The sequence below is a fragment of the Leucopleurus acutus genome (assembly GCF_964270905.1).
Source record: "Leucopleurus acutus genome assembly, chromosome: 1".
In the NCBI taxonomy this organism is placed as follows: domain Eukaryota; kingdom Metazoa; phylum Chordata; class Mammalia; order Artiodactyla; family Delphinidae; genus Leucopleurus; species Leucopleurus acutus.
Genome location: NC_139142.1, coordinates 1,870,729 through 1,890,339, shown reverse-complemented (window position 1 = coordinate 1,890,339; position 19,611 = coordinate 1,870,729). Strand labels below are relative to the sequence as shown.

General features: G+C 43.9%; 1 protein-coding gene across 1 annotated transcript; it reads left to right on the top strand.

Annotated features, from left to right (window-relative positions):
- The first annotated feature begins 11,574 nt into the window (after positions 1-11,574).
- Positions 11,575-18,231, top strand: EIF5 (eukaryotic translation initiation factor 5). Its single transcript, XM_082845795.1, has 12 exons — positions 11,575-11,669; positions 11,804-12,015; positions 13,064-13,343; positions 13,454-13,535; positions 13,832-14,004; positions 14,274-14,385; positions 15,417-15,559; positions 15,814-15,972; positions 16,328-16,489; positions 16,820-16,984; positions 17,288-17,422; positions 17,832-18,231. Exons 3-12 carry the CDS (start codon positions 13,272-13,274, stop codon positions 17,919-17,921), a joined length of 1,293 nt encoding a protein of 430 aa, XP_082701921.1. The 5' UTR covers positions 11,575-11,669; positions 11,804-12,015; positions 13,064-13,271; the 3' UTR covers positions 17,922-18,231.
- Positions 18,232-19,611: the final 1,380 nt, after the last annotated feature.

Genomic DNA, 19,611 nt, shown 5'->3' with positions numbered 1-19,611 from the left:
AGGGCATTTCCCTAATACTTGGGTTCAGTCCCTTCAGTGGGAGCCTCAATTCTGATGACAGATAACATTTTATGTCAGGACATATAAGATTTCCAGGAATTTCATATAATTTCTGGAATACTTATAATACGTATACTTATATAGATATAACATAAAGAAGGCTTAATGTCATCTCTTATTTGACAATGCTTCCCACATAATTTAATCTACCAAATAATCCTAGTTAAATATTTTTCTGAGATGCCTCAGGGGTCCTCTGAAGCATCTCAAAGTTAGCTGGAGGTCAAAAGAACTTTAATTAGAATTTGATACTTTGAAAGTTTGTCAAAAATATCAAAAAGTTTCAAAACACTTGGTCAAACAGGATCATAGGTCACTGTGAAACAATACTTATTTACTTAACCAAAGTGACAAAAAAATTCAAAATCAAATACAGATCACTTAAAGGCAAAGAAATTCATATAACCTGTTATCAAAAGCAGCATTCCAAGAAAACTTTGTTCTCTTAACAGAGAGAGAAACCAAATCCAGTCTTGCTTCAGCGTACTTTTAATAACAAATTTTACTTATCTAATTAAATTCAATCTAATCTTAATCAATTCTGACCATGTACAAAACTCTTTTCTCAAGTTTCCTTTTCCATAACCTTCCATCATTGTCTCTATCAATATTCGCTTGTTTCCCCCCCTTTTTTTTCCATCCAGAAACAACCAGCTGTAGGAAAAAATTATTCTCCTTGTTTTCTCTAAACAAAGATATTTACATTTTTATATCTTCTATCACTAACAATATATAGCCTACTTTTTTATACCTGAAATGCTTACTTTATTATTTTAGTATCTTTAATTACATATATTATAATTTTTAACCCTTAAAAAATTTAATCTCTAGTGAATCAAGATATTACTCTGTCATATCAGTATTTCCTGATTAGCAAACTTAAGAACATATTTCATAACCTTTAAAAACATACCTTTTCCTCATAGCATAATTTCTCTTTCTAATGTGGTACAAGACATGTGTCTAATAAACCCAAATATCTTCAGTTTTTTCTCTCATAAGAAGACAAAGTGGGGACTTCCCTGGTGGTCCACTGGTTAAGAATCCTCCTTCCAATGCAGGGGACGCAGGTTTGATCCCTGGTTGGGGAATTAAGATCCCACATGCCGTGGGGCAACTAAGCCTGCGCGCTCTAGAGCCCACGTGCCACGCTTAGAGATCCCTCGCGCTGCAACGAAGAGCCCATGTGCCGCAACTAAGACCTGATGCAGCCTAATTAATTAATTAATTAATTTAAAAAAACAGAAGACAAAGTAGGTAAATTTAGACATGTTTAGCAGTGAATGTTTCAGTATTTTTACCTTAATTGGAAATGATCTGGATTTTCAATGAATTCCCATCATTTATCTCAATTGAACAAAACTCTAGAGTTTCAAATTACCTAAAATCTGGAGAAACTGTTTTTAGGTATGCATACTATCAAACATAACCATTCTTTAAGAGTTCACCTAATACTTTTATCCCATTTATCTCTACTTCATTACTTGTGAAAATATCATCATACCAAGTTAATTTTCTTGCTGACAAATTTTGTAACAGAGACAACATGAGCTTACTGACTTTTAGTAAACCTAGGTACAATAAAAGTATTACATTTAATGTTGATGACCCTAAAAACATGTCTGTATTAATCAAACCAACAACTTAAACTTGTTTCCCTTTATTCAAGAGTAATCCTAGATCACATCATCCTTTAAGCATTTGGATTAGTTTTTTCTACATTTAGAAATATTTGATTTTTAAGTGCTTACTTTTTTTAAATTGAGGTATTGTTGATTTACAACATTGTGTTAGTTTCTGGTGTACAGCAAAGTGATTCAAAGATAGATAGATACAGAGCTACATAGATATAGGGATAAATAGATACATAGATAGAGATATAGGTATATAGGTATAGATATAGCATATATTCTTTTTCAGATTCTTTTCCATTATAGTTTATTACAAAATATGGAATATAGTTCCCTGTGCTATACAGTAGGACCTTGTTGTTTATCTGCTTTATATATAGTAATTTGTATCTGCTAATCCCAAACTCCTAATTTATCCCTCCCCCATTTCACCCTTTGGTAACCATAAGTTTGTTTTCTATGTCTGTGAGTCTGTTTCTGTTTTGTATATAAGTTCATTTGTATCTTTTTTTAGATTCCACATATAAATGGCAACATATGATATTTGTCTTTCTCTGTCTGACTTATTTCAGCTGCACCAGATCTTAGTTGCAGCATATGGGATCTTCGTTGTGGCATGTTTTTAGTTGTGGCATGCAGGATCTTTAGTTGCGGCATGTGGACTTATTTGCAGCATGCGGACTCTAAGTTGCTGCATGCATGCGGGGTCTAGTTCTGCAAGCAGGGATCGAACCCAGGCCCCCTGCATTGGGAGGGCAGAGTCTTAGCCACTGTACCACCAGGGAAGTCCCGACCATCCTGCTTGAATTTTAAAAGGTTTTCCCCCCTCCTTTTTTTCCCCCCTTTGATTTTGGCTTCTACTAATTGAGCCAAGGCTGTAGTCTCAGGCAGTGTGGGCTGTGTTTGCATTTCAAGGACATGATGGGAGTTATAACTTTAAGCTTTCTCCTAGGAGTACTTATGTTCTCTCAGGGTTAGAATTTTGAAAAGATGTTTTATCAAGCTAGCTTTCTTTAATTGTGCATATAAAAATCAGTTTTGGAATGTCAAGAAAGTTTCCTCCTGGGCTTCCCTGGTGGCGCAGTGGTTGGGAGTCCGCCTGCTGATGCAGAGGACACAGGTTCGTGACCCGGTCCAGGAAGATCCCACATGCCGCGGAGCGGCTGGGCCTGTGAGCCATGGCCACTGAGCCTGCGCGTCTGGAGCCTGTGCTCCACAACTGGAGAGGCCACAACTGTGAGAGGCCCGCGTACCGCAAAAAAAAAAAAAAAAAAAAAGTTTCCTCCTGGCCATTTTAGGGTTAGAAAAGTACTTGCAAGTATTGGTTCCATACCAATTGTGGAAGCCAGCTGGAGTTCCAGTGGGTGGCTCCCTGTCTGGGAGCTGATAGGCTTTAGAAACACAATTTCCCCCTTTCTTTTAGATTCATTTTATTATAAAGTGCAAGTCTAAAATTAAATTTAAATTTCCAGTTTTAAGCCACATTAAAAAAAAAAAGTCAGCCAACACACTTCACTCCAAAATTCCTTCCAGGCCTTCCTGTATGGAAATTTCCTCTAGATCCCTTGCCTAGAAATTCCCTCTAGGTTTTCTTCATGTAGGAGATGTACTGGTACCCCCTTAAGACTCCAAGATGTGCAGTAGAGGCTAACACAACATTGTAAAGCAACCATACTCCAATAAAAATTAATTAGAAAAAAAAAAGTTGTGGACCATCACTTAATACAAGGAGGTTCAGGGGACTTCCCTGATGGTCCAGTGGTTAAGACTGGGCACTTCCACTGCAGGGGGCACAGTTCGATCCCTGGTCGGGGAACTAGATCCCGCATGCCGCATGGTGTGGCCAAAACAAACAAACAAAAAATACAAGGAGGTCCAGATATCAGGAAAAACTTACCAAATCACTTAAAGGGTGCTGTGAAGATGCAGGGGCTCAAGAGACCATGAATGGTACCAAGTGCTGGTCCAAAGTAGACTCCAGGTGACCTCAGGTGCGTTTTTCTGATATCCTGCTGACTATGCCAAGTAACATCGACAAAAATAACCAATAAACAACCAGAGGCATAGAAAAGAGTTTCATCTGAGCCAAACGGAGGACCACAGCTCAGAAGCCAGCTTCCCAGATTATTCTGACAAATTGCTCTGGAGAAGCATGGTTTTCAGCACAGCTTTATGTCCTGTCAGAACAAAGAACGTCATACAAGTCAGGGATACATTCCTTCCAGCTTTCAAAAAAGACCAGATCAGCACGTACACAGTGAGTCAGCATGGCCTTGGCACCTGGGGAGGGAGTCATAATCACAAGTGGACCAGCATTGGCGTCCAGGGAAGAGAGGCATTTCATCTTTATTTTTAACATGGACATCCATTACTTCTGGTCAGTGTACACTTTTCTTTAATAATTAAAGCAGATATATAGTGTATGTTTGATATGCCACAGACAGGCTGTTCTACTCAGCATACAATTCAAATTAACTCAAGTATAAGCCAGAATGACTTCTCATACCTCAACATGTGAAAATTTCTTTTCTTTCTTTTTCTTATTTTTTCTTTACTTAGCCCTGCACTGAGTATACAGCTGGTACCTAATAAGTAATTGCACAATAGAATCAAATATTTTTAAAATATTCAAAGCTATAGAGAATGATACATTAAATATCAATGTATCCCCATGTAGAGTTAACATATTTCAATATCCTGTTGTCTTTGCTCCAGATCTTTTATATTACTCATGAAAGAACAAAGACAATATTCAGTTGAATCTTTTTTTTTTTTTTTTTTCTCAGCACGCGGGCCTCTCACTGTTGTGGCCTCTCCCATTGCGGAGAACAGGCTCCGGATGCACAGGCTCAGCGGCCATGGCTCACGGGCCCAGCCGCTCCGCGGCATGTGGGATCTTCCCGGACTGGGGCACGAACCCGTGTCCCCTACATCGACAGGTGGACTCTCAACCACTGCGCCACCAGGGAAGCCCAATTTTTTAATATGTAATGACATTGTTATCTTCTTCCTTAATCTCAAAGGCAGCCTCAATCATGGGTGTTATGTTGATTCTTCACACACGTGTTATATTCAAATTAGACATTATGTATTTATTACATAATGTTTTGCATATATATATATATGCATTTTGTTTTTTATTCCACATTATGTTTTTGAGAGATTTAGGCATATTCATATCATGTAAATTCTTTTAACTGCCATGTAGTACTTCAATACATACATATAAATCAATTTAATTAGCTCATACTATATTGATGGATATTTTAGATTAGAAATTCATTTTTAGTTTTGTTTTATTTATTTAGTTATTTTTGGCTGCATTGGGACTTCGTTGCTGCACACAGCCTTTCTCTAGTTGCGGCGAGTGGGGGCTACTCTTCGCTGTGGTGCACAGGCCCCTCATTGCGGTGACTTCTCTTGTTGCGGAGCACAGGCTCTAGGTGCACGGGCTTCAGTAGTTGTGGCACACAGGCTTAGTTGCTCCATGGCACGTGGGATCTTCCTGGACCAGGGCTTGAGTCTGTGTCCCCTGCATTGGCAGGCAGATTCTTAACAAATGTGTCACCAGGGAAATCCCATTTTTAGTTTTAGAAACAATGAGGCAATGAACTTTTTTAAAAAATATTTATTTATTTATTTTATTTTTGGCTGTGTCAGGTCTTAGTTGCAGCACATGAGATCTTCGTTGCTGCACACAGGATCTTTCGTTGTGGCGCTTGGGCTTCTCTCTAGTTGTGGTGCGCAGGCTCCAGAGCACGTGGGCTCTGTAGTTGCGGCATGCAGGCTCTCAAGTTGTGGCTCACGTGCTCAGTAGTTGTGGCACACAGGTTTAGTTGCCCCGCAGCATGTGGGACCTTAGTTCCCCGACCAGGGATCAAACCCGCATCCCCTGCATCGGAAGGCAGATTCTTAAACACTGGACCACCAGGGAAGTCCCACAATGAACTTTTTGTTCTGTACATTTGCCATATTTCTGGAATATATACCTAGAAATGAAATTTCTGGATTACAGGTAGTCATTGCTAGAATAATTTCCAATGTCATTCAGTAGATTTATACACTTATTGATGTCTTATAATAGTTTGTACTTTTCCATGATCTGGTCAACACCTGACAAAGCCAGAGTTTAAACTTCTGTTGATAGTTGGGCAAAGTGGACACTCCATTTTAGTAAGACTGAATATTTTCTCCTATTTTTATCAGCCATTTAGATTTCTTCTCTTGTAAACCTACTGTTAGTATTCTCTGTCCATTTTTTAATTTGGTTGTTTGGCTTTTTCTTATTGATTTGTAGAAGATTCTTTGTATATTTTGAATACTAATCCTTTCCTATCTCTTTAGACTGTGTGTGTGTGTTATTATGTGTGTGTAACAGTCCATTGTTTTTCTTTATTTTGTGTATGGTGACTTTTACTGAACAGAATTAAAAATTTTAATATAGTAAAAAGAAAAAAGAAAATGAGTGGCAAAAGGAAAATGTATCCTCAGCCCTCAGATCCCACCTCCTCGCTGAAGTGTCTGAAGAAGAGCACTGGAGCCACTGAAATCCAACTAAAAGAGGAGAAGCAAACTGCTAGAATCTGGATACACCAAGCAGGATAAGTAGTCCCTACAAGGTGGGAAAGGCCCTAAAGCTGGGAGTAAGGACACCTGACCCCAACCCTGGGGTAAATCTTCTCTCCAAGGCTCACTCTATCCAACCACCAGAGGAGGGGGTAACATGCATACTTGCCACCCCCCTGAGGTGTCAGGATGCCTATAAGAGAACTCGGGTGACAGGGCTCTGGCAGCAATGCTATGTCATTGGGACCATTATCATAATTCTAATGGGCGTGGTCAGTATAATGCAAAGTCTCCCGACAGCCAGTCCCATAACTTCACCATTAGGCCTAGTGACCACTGCTGCAATGCAGTCATGGGGCATTAATTTTGTTCTTCTTTACTTATTTTAATTCACAGACAGCCTGCCTGAATTACGGCATGTGGACTATCTCAAAAGAAAGCTACTGAGACTCTGGTGAGGGGAAAAGAGGTCCCTGGACTCCGAAGTCACATAGTCCCCTGGCTTTACGGCAAAGTGTTTCCTGGAACAAATAGCACCTGCAGCCCCTGGGAATCTGATAGGAATCTAAATTCTGGGCCCACCCAGACCTACTGAATCTCAGTCTGGGAAGGGCCCAGCAATCTATGTTTTTCTAAGCTCTCCGGGGATTCTAATGCTCACCCACATTTGAGAACCACTGGCTTAGGAAAACCAGGCCATACACAGAGGAGCAGGATAGGCCTCCTGTAAGAAACACGGAGCCCAGAAGGTAACCATACATATTTGCTGTCAAAACTAGACCTAGGGACTTCCCTGGCGGTCCAGTAGTTAAGACTCTGTGCTTCCACTGCAACGGGCACGGGTTCGATCCCTGTCCCGGGAACTAAGATGCCACATGCCGCAGGGTGCGGCCAAAAAAACCCGAAAAACAAACAAAACAAAAACTAGATGTAGATGGCAAGTCTACCCAAAGTGGCAGCTGACTCAGCCGAGAATGTGCTTCCTTGGGGCGTGGGTCCAGCGCTTGATTACAAGGCCTAGGCCACGGCCCGTCCGCACTCAGTGAGCTAACTGGCTGGCACTGTGCCAGACTCCCAGCTAAAGAGGACAGTGTGTGGCAGAGATGGGAACACGTTAAGACGTTCTCTCACAAAGGTTTGCAAATGGCTGTCAGGAATCAGAGCGGGAACCCAGGGTCTCAGCGGGAGAGCCAGCTGCAGGGCACTCCTGGGCCCCTTCCAGCCCTCTGAGCGCACACGCCTCGTAGGGCCACAACAGCCCACTGCCACTAGAGTCATGCATGTGAGGGTCCAGCTCGGCACGCACCCACCTTGCTTCCCTAAAGAAAGGACCTGCGGCGAGCCAGAAGCCACCAGTGTGGTCACTGTCCCATCCTGAGGTGTTGTGTGACCAGGACACAACCAGTTCAAGAGCAGGGCCTGCTCTCCGAGTCACCCACGTTTTTCCATCATCTACTGAATTGATACCACTTCACACTTTTTTCTCTCTTTCAAGGAATGACACATGAGAGACGCTGGTCAGAGTTATATACTTGGGAGGCAGAAGATGTCACATCTGTCCCCAGTGACACCTCGCCTGGATACCTCTTCTCCTCAGAGGCATCTGTCCCCTTTGCAACTGAAGGTCCCTGGTCCTCAGCCAAAGTTCAAATGCCTTGGTTCTCCTCAAGGATAAGTTTCCTGTCTGCCAGTTAGTTACCCTAATGAGGAAGATGGACAAGTGAAGTGGCAACTACAAAGAAGCACCATGAATGCCAGAGGTTCGGGGTGGGGGTGGTGCCAGGCACAAAGGCAGGGAGACCCCTGCCCAGAGGGCCAGCGATTCCACGGAGCGGGACAAGCTTCACTCGGGTGTCCACCAGGAAGATATTAGCCACCGCTTGTTGACACATGGTCTCCCTGGGCAGGGCCTGTGATGTAGGCAGAGCCTATATCCTCGCTGCCTAGCAATTCAGAAATGTTTACTGATATGGTGCATTAGATTACCATGGTTTAGGACACTAGTCCTCAACACAGCCAACACCCTTCACCACCTCTGTACTCACCAGATAACCTTCGGTTCCCTTCCAGCAGCTTCAAATGTCTGCCTATGCGTACACTTACAGGCTTGTGCTAGAAAGAGAACGGGGCATATCCCCTGTAGCCCATCCTCAAGTAGGGGAGACAGGAGCTTAACTAATAGCACACAGCTTTAAAAGTATGCTAGAGGGCTTCCCTGGTGGCGCAGTGGTTGAGAGTCCACCTGCCAATGCAGGGGACACGGGTTCGTGCCCCGGTCCGGGAAGATCCCACATGCCACGGAGCGGCTGGGTCCGTGAGCCATGCCCGCTGAGCCTGCGCGTCCGGAGCCTGTGCTCCGCAACGAGAGAGGCCACGACAGTGAGAGGCCCGCGTACAGCAAAAAAAAAAAAAAAAAAGAAGAAGTATGCTAGAGGTCAGAGAGAGCTGGGAGAGGGATGTCATAGAGGGAGGCCCATCACAGAGGGCAATGCCTTGGTCCCCTCAGTGGCCCTCAGCTCAGAAGCACAAGGTTCTCAGTCCACACAGACTTGATCTTGCTTACGGGGGCTAATTCATGCTAAAGAGACTCACAGACACCCGTAACTAAACAATCGTAAAGCCAATTTAATAACTTACTTTTTCGATAGCTATTCATATCTGCCGTCCAGGACACTGCCTGAAATGCATTAATTCGGGCACTCATTTGACAAGGATTTCATAAGCACCAAGTACCCATTATTTAGCAAACTGTGAGCACCTGGTTGGGGGAAAAACGCAGCCAAAGGTGGTGGAGACCCAGAAATGGGAGGTGCAATTGTGCAATGAGCTTGGCGTCAAGCTAGTGTTCAAACGCGGTCAACTATTTACTAGACAGGTGACTGGGGAAATTACTTAACCTTCCTGAGTCTCTCTCCTCACCTGTAAGATGGGCATAACAACACTCCCTCACATAATTGTTAAAGAATTAAATGGGATTACACATGCAAATTGCCTAGTTTTATTTATGGTTATATTCATCTGGAGAGGCTGTGTCATACAATGGTTAAGGGAACAGACTTTGGGATCAGACAGATCTGGGTTTAAATTCTAGATCTACCACTTACTAGTGTATGATCTTGGGCAAGTTGCTTTTTTCCGGTAAGCCTCAATTTGCTCATTTGTAAAATGGGAATAAAAATTCCTCATGGGTCAAAGAAGTAAATAAGATAGTGTATTCAAAGGACTTCGAAAATCCTAGGTTACGAGAAGCATTCAACAAATGGTTATGTTTGAGTTGTTTTTAAACGTTGTCCGTGATTAGACACAATGAATGGTACACATACTAAAAATTAAAGTTAAAATTAGTACAAGCTTCTTTAATGAAATTAAATATGGGGCCATCAAACATTACACAAAAAAGTGATCACTTTGTATTTAGTTGTTAAAAAAAAACTTTTCTGTGGAAGCAGGCCTCTAACCTCAGGTAGTTTCATGTCCACATTTTCAAGTTTCTAAAATAATGTCATTTGTCTGCAGCCATGCAAAAACTCAGTTTCAGTACTGCTAAGTCAAGCCCCAGGGAGAACCAGAGAAGCGCATTTGGGATCTTTCTAGTTTGTCTGACGGGAACCCGGGTACCCATAAAGCATTATGCGTTTGGTTTAACGATTACACACCAACGTATACACTGTGTGATTACAACAGAAGCCCCTGCAGCAATGAACAAATCACTTCTCTCAATTCTGGATCATCCCGTTGATTAATTCTCCCCACTGACACTGTCAATTTTTTTTAATTAATTAATTTTTGACTGCCTTGGGTCTTCGTTGCTGCATGCAGGCTTTCTCTAGTTGCGGCGAACGGGGGTTTCTCTTCGTTGCAGTGCCCGGGCTTCTCATTGCGGTGGCTTCTCTTGTTGCGGAGCACGGGCCCTAGGGCGCAGGCTCAGTAGTTGTGGCGCACGGGCTTAGTTGCTCCGCGGCATGTGGGACCTTCCCGGACCAGGGCTCGAACCCGTGTCCCCTGCATTGGCAGGTGGATTCTTACCCACGGTGCCACCAGGGAAGCCGACACTGTCAATTTTTAAGTGGTTTACAAAGCTTATAAAACCATGTCAGAGTAATCTTCAACTTTGATAAAAATCAAAACATCTTTCAATTCTAACCTTGCAAATTCAAATGTTGTAAAACAAAGGTCAGCCCCTTATCCACCTCACCCTGTCCTCAGTAACATTGCTATTTCATCCAGATCCGGGAAACCACACTGCCGCCCAGGACACTGCTGCAACCGCTCAGTTATTTGGCTCTTGCTCTAGAGTCAAGTACGTTTTCACAGTTCAGAGTGGACTCAGTGCATTTTTACAGTCGCAACCGAAATTTTACACAAAATATAAGTATCTGAAAGAATTGGCGAGTTTCTGTAATCATATGAACAGAACTAAAATATGAGAGGCTCTTTGTAAATAGTAATCGTTTTCGAGCGAATACACTGGAACATCGTTAGGAACACCTGTTTTCGGCTTTCCTTTGCCGGGCAAGGAGGTCAGTTTGTAAACACTGGAGAGGAGGATTCCACAAACGGTAACCTGAGGTGAGGCTTATTTTCAGCAAAGTGACGGTGGAGCACGAGAACATGGAGGACCCCCTCCCCCAGCCCCAGGACCGCTTCAGGAGGCCCAGGAGTTACGAACTAATTTGGTGTTTTCCTCTTTAGAAAACGGGTGGACGTGAGCGACCAGCCAAACTAGGCTTGCAGGCCGGGCGCCGCGGAGGGAGCGAGGCGGGCGGTTGAGTCACGATCGCCGCGGCCACGCACACCTGAGCTTCGGAGGATAAAAGGCGGCACCTGGGACGAAACACCCAGGCCCTCCAACCTTCGCCCTCTGCCCAGGCCTAGGGGAGTGGGGAGGAAAAGCAACTTCTTTCTCAAGACTCGACGACGGGCGTCCCCAAGGAACGGAAGGGGCAGAGAGAAACCCCCGAGAGTTCCCCCGCCCGGAGCGGGAACTCGTGCGGGAACGCGGCCTCGGGAGCCGCAACGCCGCTGCCGAACAAGCGGGGGAGGGGGGCCAACCGCCATCTTCCTCGAGCGCCCAAACCGACAAAGCGCGAGACAGCGACAGAGCTTCCCCGCCGCGGCCCGCCCACTCTCGCGAGCCCGCGAAGGCCTCTGGGAAAAGCGGGGGAGGGGAAAGCGAGAGAAGGAAGCCGGGTTGCAGGGCTGGAGGCGGGCCGAGGCGGCGAGCGGAGCCTCAGGAAGCAGAAGGGGCGGGGAAAGACGCGACTGACGCGAAATGCTGGCCAATGACGAGCGAGCTCGGGTGGACGGCCAGCCAATGGGCTGTGCGGCCTGGCGCGGGGGGCGGGCGCTGGGGCCGAGGGTAGCTTGAGCGCGGCGGCGGCGTTGTTCAGTCACAGCGAGAACATTCCAGAGGTGAGTCCGGTGGAGGGGCGGAAGCCCCAGGCCCGGTCCCCCGTTCTCCCCGCACCCTCGACCTCCGCGGGCCGCTGGCTGGCGGGGAAGGCTCCCCGACGCCCGCGGCTCACTGCGCCTTCTCTCCGCGCCAGGTCGCCAGGCCCCGGGCGCTGAAGGGTGTGGACCCCGGACGTCGCTGGGACAGCCCCTCCCCGCTGCTCGGCGGCGCCTGGCCCGGCCGCTGCTCGCTGCGCTGCCTCCGCCGCCTCCGCCGCCGCTCCTCGGACTCGGGTTCGCGCGCGCCTCACTTCATCCCAGTCCCGGGCGAGCAGCGTTGGGTTTATGTCTTTATTTGACGAAAACGGTGAGTCGGCGGGCCGGCGGGGAGATGGCGGCCGCACAAGATGGCGGCGCGCCGCGTGCCCCGCGCGCGCGCGCCGGAGTGTGTGAGCGCGCGTGTGTGGCGCAGTTTGGGCGGGCGGGCGGCGGGGCCGGGCGCCGCGTCCCCTCCTGTCCTCACGCCGCCCCCCGCCCCCGCCTGTCCCCCACCCCGGCCTCGCGGGCGCGCGCCGCGCGGGCCCGCCGCCGCGCGGGGCTGACTCAGGCCTGACTGCTGCATTCCTGAGTCATCGCCGCGGCGGGGCGGGGGCGGCCGGGCCGGCGGCCCTCGGCCGGTTTCGCTTCCCCCGCCGGGCGGCGCACATGGCGGGGCTGCCGCGGGCGCCGTTGCGCCTCCGCCGCTCCCGCCTCGCGGGGGCCTCCGGTTCATCCCTGACAGCCCTGGAGGGAACGACGGGCGCGGGGACGGGAGCGAAGGTTGCGGGTGCGTGTGCGTGGAGGAGAGGAAGGGACGGGGGTCACGGTCGGGGCCGGGCGTCCGCGCACGCTCCGCGGCGTCCCGCGAGGCCGCGTTCCGTGGGTGTAGTTGGGGGCGGGTGGCTCTGGAGTAAGCCCTGGCTGCCGAAGGCGCAGCTTGCCCGTGAGGAACAGTTGCACAGGTTCTCGTCGTCGAGGGATGTATCACAAGTTTGTTGACAACGCGGACTGGGTTGGGGAGAGGAGATGCCTGTCTGTGTTCGTTCCTCGGCGGTCGTTAAAACACGGCTCCTCGGCCGAAGCCGACCGTTGACGTGGTGACTGGTCGGATAAAAACCCAGAGCAGCTGAAGCGCCGTGGTGGGTTGTCGTTTTAGTCTGGTGGCTCCCAGAATCACATCTGCGTCCAGATGGAGGCCTTTTATGTTGCTGCAGGTGTCCCGTGTTACGTGAGTCTGAGAACTGGTTTTTGCGTAGCACAGATGCTTTTAACGTTGGAGCCTTAGGTGTGATTAAACGGAAAGGACAGGGAGGTGTCTTAATGCAGGGATCGCGTTAAACGTGGGGGATTTGTTTGTTCTCTCTCCTCTCTTTCAGAGCTGTTGCGCAGCCATTGGTACCTGTATTGGGGAAACATAGCATACAAGCAAGAAGCTTACAGCCTCAGTGGCGAAAAATTTTTCATGTCAGAGACCGAGAACTCTTGCAGTCGTTTATGTCATCCCTTCTTCTCCAGACAGAGGATACCAAAAAGTTGCAATCAAAGATCTCTTCATCTTATTGATAAAGCCACTAATAAGCCAAAATGTCTGTCAACGTCAACCGCAGCGTGTCAGACCAGTTCTATCGCTACAAGATGCCCCGTCTGATTGCCAAGGTAATGTCCATCTTCATTTTAGTAGCAAGTCCTAAGTTTTCTTTCATAGATTATTGAAGATTGCTTCTCCCGGGGTAGACGCGCAAAATTAAACTTCTTACTTCCTTTAGGTTGAGGGCAAAGGAAATGGAATCAAGACAGTTATAGTCAACATGGTTGACGTAGCCAAAGCGCTTAATCGGCCTCCAACGTGTAAGTAATGCCTCTTGAAAGAAGTCTAAAGAGGCATTTTATTGACACAAACGTGGTAATTACTGGTCTGCAAAATCTTGCCTGAATTGTATGTTGGTTAACTTCTGGGTCGAGTGGAAATTTGGGCTTAAAACTCATTGATGTGTTAGTTGTTACTAGTATAAAAAACTGTCCGGGCAACACATTTTTTGAACCTAGCAACTTAAAAATACAGAGTGATATTTGTATAAATGAGGGTGAGCAGCCAAAGATTAATTTAGTTAACTGTAATGAACAGATTTTCTTCCCCCAAATAGATCCCACCAAATATTTTGGTTGTGAACTGGGAGCACAGACCCAGTTTGATGTTAAGAATGACCGTTACATTGTCAATGGATCTCATGAGGCGAATAAGCTGCAAGACATGTTGGATGGATTCATTAAAAAATTTGTTCTTTGTCCTGAGTGTGAGAATCCTGAAACGGATCTGGTGAGTGCCTTTGAGGTTTTTGTCAGTAAAAGAAAAAACTGTATCTGTTTCTGTGATGTCAGCAAATTATGTTCCCGGGAAGGCAGAGCGAACATCAGATTTTGCAGGTATTTCCATACTGATTTCATGTTTAAAAAAAAAGAAATCATTTTGATATTAGATTTGTGTTTTAGATGCCTCTTGATGGTTAGATCTTTCCATATTTTGTTCCTCACAGAATTTTCATCTCATATTATGGTTGACATAACTTACTTTTGCTTTTTTGGCAGCATGTCAATCCAAAGAAACAAACAATAGGTAATTCTTGTAAAGCCTGTGGCTATCGAGGCATGCTTGACACACATCATAAACTCTGCACATTCATTCTCAAAAACCCACCTGGTAAGTGCTTATGATAACTTCTAAAATCTTGGCATAAAGCACCTGATAGTTGGAAACAATGGAAGTTTCTTTACTGCTGTAAAACTGGAGTGAGGTTGACCTTTGAATACCTGCACAAGTGAAAATTTGCTATAACAATAGGGTCAGCCTTCTACATCCAAGGTTCAACCAACCATGGGTGGTGTGAAACTGTAGTGTGTATTTATTGAGGAAAAAAAACTCCATGTAAATGGACCTGTGCGGTTTAAACCTGTGTTGTCCAAAGGTCAACTGTTTAAGAAATTTCTAGTCACTGTGTCATATTTTACTGAATTTTGAACTTTTTTGTTAAATGTACTGTGTTATGTATTGTTAAAGGTGAAGTACAGGCTGCCAATTAAACTGTACCACATTCTCGATTTTCAAGACCTGTCTTAGGATGTATGAAATACTGTAAAGCGAATTGTAATGGGATCTTAGTAAAGGATCGATTTCTGGAAAACTTTTGTAAATGTGGGTCTTCGTTCATTAAGCTAAAGTGGTTTTAGAGCATGCAAGCAACACTCTGTGGCAGATGATCAAAACTCTGACACAATTTGAGCTTGCTATAGCAAGAAAGTCTAACCTATTCCGGTGTTCTCTTCTCCGTGAGACGAGCCGTTATATAGGCTTAAACAGTGTTCCAGCTGTTGGCTAAAGCGCGGTTAAGAAATACCCTTATTTAAGTTCATGACGGATGGAAGGAGAGGGTCGTGAGTGCCACTTTAATTACCTGGTCTTCTGAGGTATTACCATTCAGTCTTAATTTTACCCAATAGTTAATACCACTGATAGGTAGGGACATTCCATTCTCAGCTTGAGTTGCTTACCTGTGAAATATAGTGGATGAATTTGATTTGTGAATTCATTTAGAATTATAGGTAGCATTCTGTGTGTGGTTTTCTGAGGGGAGGGTTTCAAAGCAAAAGGGCAAGATTTTAAATGTTCACGATGGGCAATGAGGTGTAATATAAGTTACGGTACTAAACTTCATTTCCTTTTTGTCCCTGTAGAGAATAGTGACAGTGGTACAGGAAAGAAAGAGAAGGAAAAGAAAAATAGAAAGGGCAAAGACAAGGAAAATGGTTCCATGTCCAGCAGTGAGACACCACCACCACCACCACCACCCAGTGAAATCAGTCCTCCGCATGCTGTGGTCAGTGCAAGGTTGATGGGTGTGGTGGGCACTAAAATTGTGTACAGTGTGACCTTTGGTTGAGGTGAGCAGAAATGAACTGCTCTTCAGTGAACAATACATCAGTATATTGGGTTCCAGGTGCTATTTGTTGACTAAACTAATGTGAACACAAGTTTAGTGGGAAGTTGATGTTGTTGACTAGAAATCTGGGATTTCTTTTTATTACCTATAAGGTCGTTTTTTTGGCCAAGCAGTTTTGTTTTTAAAAACAGGAAGAAGAGGAAGATGATGATTGGGGGGAGGATACAACAGAGGAAGCTCAAAGGCGAAGAATGGACGAAATCAGTGACCATGCGAAAGTTTTAACCCTCAGTGATGATTTGGAAAGGACTGTTGAAGAGCGTGTCAATATCCTGTTTGATTTTGTTAAGGTGAAATGCTTGCTTCAAGAACAGTTAAACATTCCGTGATCATACTAAATCAGCTTCTACCCATCCCTGAGCTTTGTTAGATATTACTTTAAGCTGGGTACTTGGCAAGTAGTTTGTTGTGTTTTTTCCATGCTTCCTTTTGAAATACTCAAATACAAGTCTCACCTTTACTACTTCTATTTGTTCAGAAATTTTTTTGAGGGTGGTTCCAGGCATTGTCTTCGGCAGGTGTGTATTTAGAATTCCTAGAACCTTCTTGAATTAGGTAGGGGAAGAGTTCGTAAGAGCAGGGACTATGGTATCTCTAGAGCAAAATGTGCTTCCATCTCACTGAATTGCTTCCTTTTATTTGCAGAAAAAGAAAGAAGAGGGTGTTATTGACTCATCTGACAAAGAAATTGTAGCTGAAGCAGAAAGACTGGATGTAAAAGCCATGGGCCCTCTTGTTTTGACTGAAGTTCTTTTTAATGAGAAAATTAGAGAGCAAATTAAGAAATACAGGCGCCATTTCTTACGAGTAAGCGAATCATTCTAGATTCATAAGATTTTACAGCTGTGTGACCTTGGAAATACTGATTTAACCTCGTTTATTTGTACTGTCATCCTGAAAATGGAGATAATTGACCTACGTTAACAGGAATGGGAGTACCTGGAAATTGGTGCATGTAGTCCCTTATACGTAAAGTAAATTAGAGATCTTTAAGCATTGATCTCTCTGAATGACTGCTGTAGGGCCATGGCTTCAAAGAACAATTTCTAAGGCAATAAGTTTATTTAGAACATATATTAGAATTGTCAACTTAAAACATCTAAGAAAGCTTGTTAATGCTGAGATACTTATTTGCAGTTTTGTCACAACAACAAAAAAGCTCAACGGTACCTTCTTCATGGCTTGGAGTGTGTGGTAGCAATGCATCAAGCTCAGCTCATCTCCAAGATTCCACATATCTTGAAGGAGATGTATGATGCAGACCTTTTGGAGGAAGAAGTCATCATTAGCTGGTCAGAAAAGGTGGGGAATATTTAAATGGCTCTTTAAGATTAGAAGTATTGGGGCTTTTTTGGAAGAAGTCGTTAACTACTAATATCTAGTCTGTACATGCTTGACTGGTATAACTTGTAGGGTGGTTCTCATCATGGTAGCTTTCTAGTAAGGTTTCTAGAAAACCTTGTGCTGAATACATTTATTCTGCTGAGGGGTCAAGATTAGGATGTGGCCCAGTCCCCTCAAAGAGATGTATTTGGGCAATTATATAAATGACTCGCGTTATTTTAAATTCCTTGAACTAAGAAAATTATACTGAACACTTTTTAGGCCTCTAAGAAATATGTCTCAAAAGAACTTGCCAAAGAGATTCGTGTCAAAGCGGAACCTTTTATAAAATGGTTGAAGGAAGCAGAGGAAGAATCTTCCGGTGGTGAAGATGATGATGAAGATGAGAACATTGAGGTAAACGCTGGGGAAATCGTTAAATACAGTGTTAGTGGTGGGTGTTTGAGAATTATAAAATGCCAGTATTGGGTAATACAGCCTCTTAATTTGGAAAGTAATCACATTAATAGAAAAGGTGCTGGAAATCTCTCCTACCCCCAGGCATTGATTCCAAATAAACATTGTCTGAATTTCCAAAGGGAGAGTTTATTTAACGTTAAGTATAGGGTTGATCGTCCATAAAAATAAGGTACTGTTAGGCTGCGGAGGGTTAACTTACTTTCTACATACACACAAATTTTCATGAAGAATAATGGCTTTCTCTAGGTCGTTTTTGTCCTTTGTTGACCATTGACTTCTTAGTGGTTTTATTTTACAAGGGTTTACTGGGATAAAGGTTTACAATCAAAAATCTTCATTTTATCAGGTGGTGTATTCAAAGACTGCCAGTGTACCGAAAGTTGAAGCTGTAAAGTCTGACAACAAGGACGATGACATTGATATTGATGCCATTTAAAGGGGTGGGTGCAGCCCAGCTTAACAGTGTAATGCTGAGAATCTTTCTGCATCATCAGCCAGAAGTGCAACATGTATGTGCAAAAGCTAAAATGGCTTAACGTCATGCTACACTTTCTACTAAAAATGTATTGCTGTGAGTGGTCTGTATTTAAACCCAACAAGACATCTAGGGAGTCCATACACATATCAGTGAGCAGATGTAGTTTGCTTATTTACAGCATGTTTCTTTTTGAAAATTTAGTGGTGGACACATTTGGGTCACATTTATACAGTTATAAAAATAAAGATTTGATTTTGGTCGTTCTTCAGATTTTTGGCTCTGAATGACTTAAGTAAGCTGAAATAATTGGCTCCTTTAAAAAATGTTGCACCATCATCTAATCTGATAGGATTATTGGAGCCTGTTAGTACTTTTAAGTCTTATTTCTAGTCCCTCAGATTGGCATCTGGTAATGTACATTCTTCCCATGCCAAGGTGGACTGATAATCAAATGACAGTGCAACACCTTTAACTTACTGAGATGTTAAAATGACCTGGGTGTCCCCTAAATAATTTTAAGAACAGGTTTTGAAACTTGAATTGTGTATTTTTTTTTTTCATTTTTTCTATGCTTGCCCCAAATTGTAGTCTTTGAAGTCATGTGCATTGCACGTTGGATAAGCCAGGGGAATTACTACATTAACATAAACATTTTATTATGTGTATGTAGCTCTTGCTTTATATTGAGAGAAAACTGAAACTTTGGGGAGTGATAAGTAAGCTCTACGATTTTATTTGGGGGAAGCAGGAAAAGGTACACTTAATCTCTAGCAAAAACTGAGCAAAATTTTTCAATCAATTTTACTCTTGATTCAAATTACAATTTCAAAATATTTAGACATACTGTATCTTTTGTTCAGTGTGGATTTTTCCCCTGATAAACTGGTTCTTTGATGACTTCTGCATTTGGATGCATAGCTTATACTTTATTGGTTTTTGTTGCTATCTTGCCAAAACAAGTGTTAACTATATCTCAGATTCCCCCCACCCCCCAAAATGTCTTATTTTTAAAAAAAGCTAAAAGCATACTTCTAAGAGCCTATATTTTGGTGTAAGACTTGGGGTGTTTTTTATTTTCACAATGAATAGTGTGAGATACCCAGGAAGTCTGTGATGATGGCAACTGAAAGCAGGTGACTAGGACCTGACCCAGCCCATCCTGGGCTTTAGGTTTGGAAATAACTTCTTGTGATTTGCTTGCCCAATTTGCTGATGTAAACTCACTTGATAGAAGGGCTTATGACTACATCTGAGAAATCATCTTGAGGATGCAAATTTACACAAAAAGTACACTGGGAATCAAAATGCGTGGAGAGCACTGGCTTATATCATTCACCTCTTTTGTTTGTGATCCATCTCACAGATTACAATGAGACCTTAACAAATGTATGTAAGTTTTTTTCACATTGAAATTATATGAACATTTGGTATAATAAAACCTTGTTAGCTTGGTATTTTAAGAAATTAAACCCTGGCAGTCTTACTGGAGAGGTACAAATTGGTCTCCAGCTGCCTTTCTTGATAGATTTTGATGAGGTTGAAGGAGAGCCATATACCTACCTGGAGGGGAATGTGCTTTGTCGCACCAAAGAGAAGAAGTTTTTGCAAATTCATGTCTCACCTAGGTTTTAAATTTTTGCCATTATCT

Coding starts and splice junctions, on each gene's coding strand:
- EIF5 (XM_082845795.1), top strand. CDS start 13,272: ATGTCTGTCAACGTCAACCGCAGCGTGTCAGACCAGTTCTATCGCTAC. Junction 13,536..13,831: donor GCTTAATCGGCCTCCAACGT/GTAAGTAATGCC, acceptor TCCCCCAAATAG/ATCCCACCAAATATTTTGGT. Junction 16,985..17,287: donor TCATTAGCTGGTCAGAAAAG/GTGGGGAATATT, acceptor AACACTTTTTAG/GCCTCTAAGAAATATGTCTC.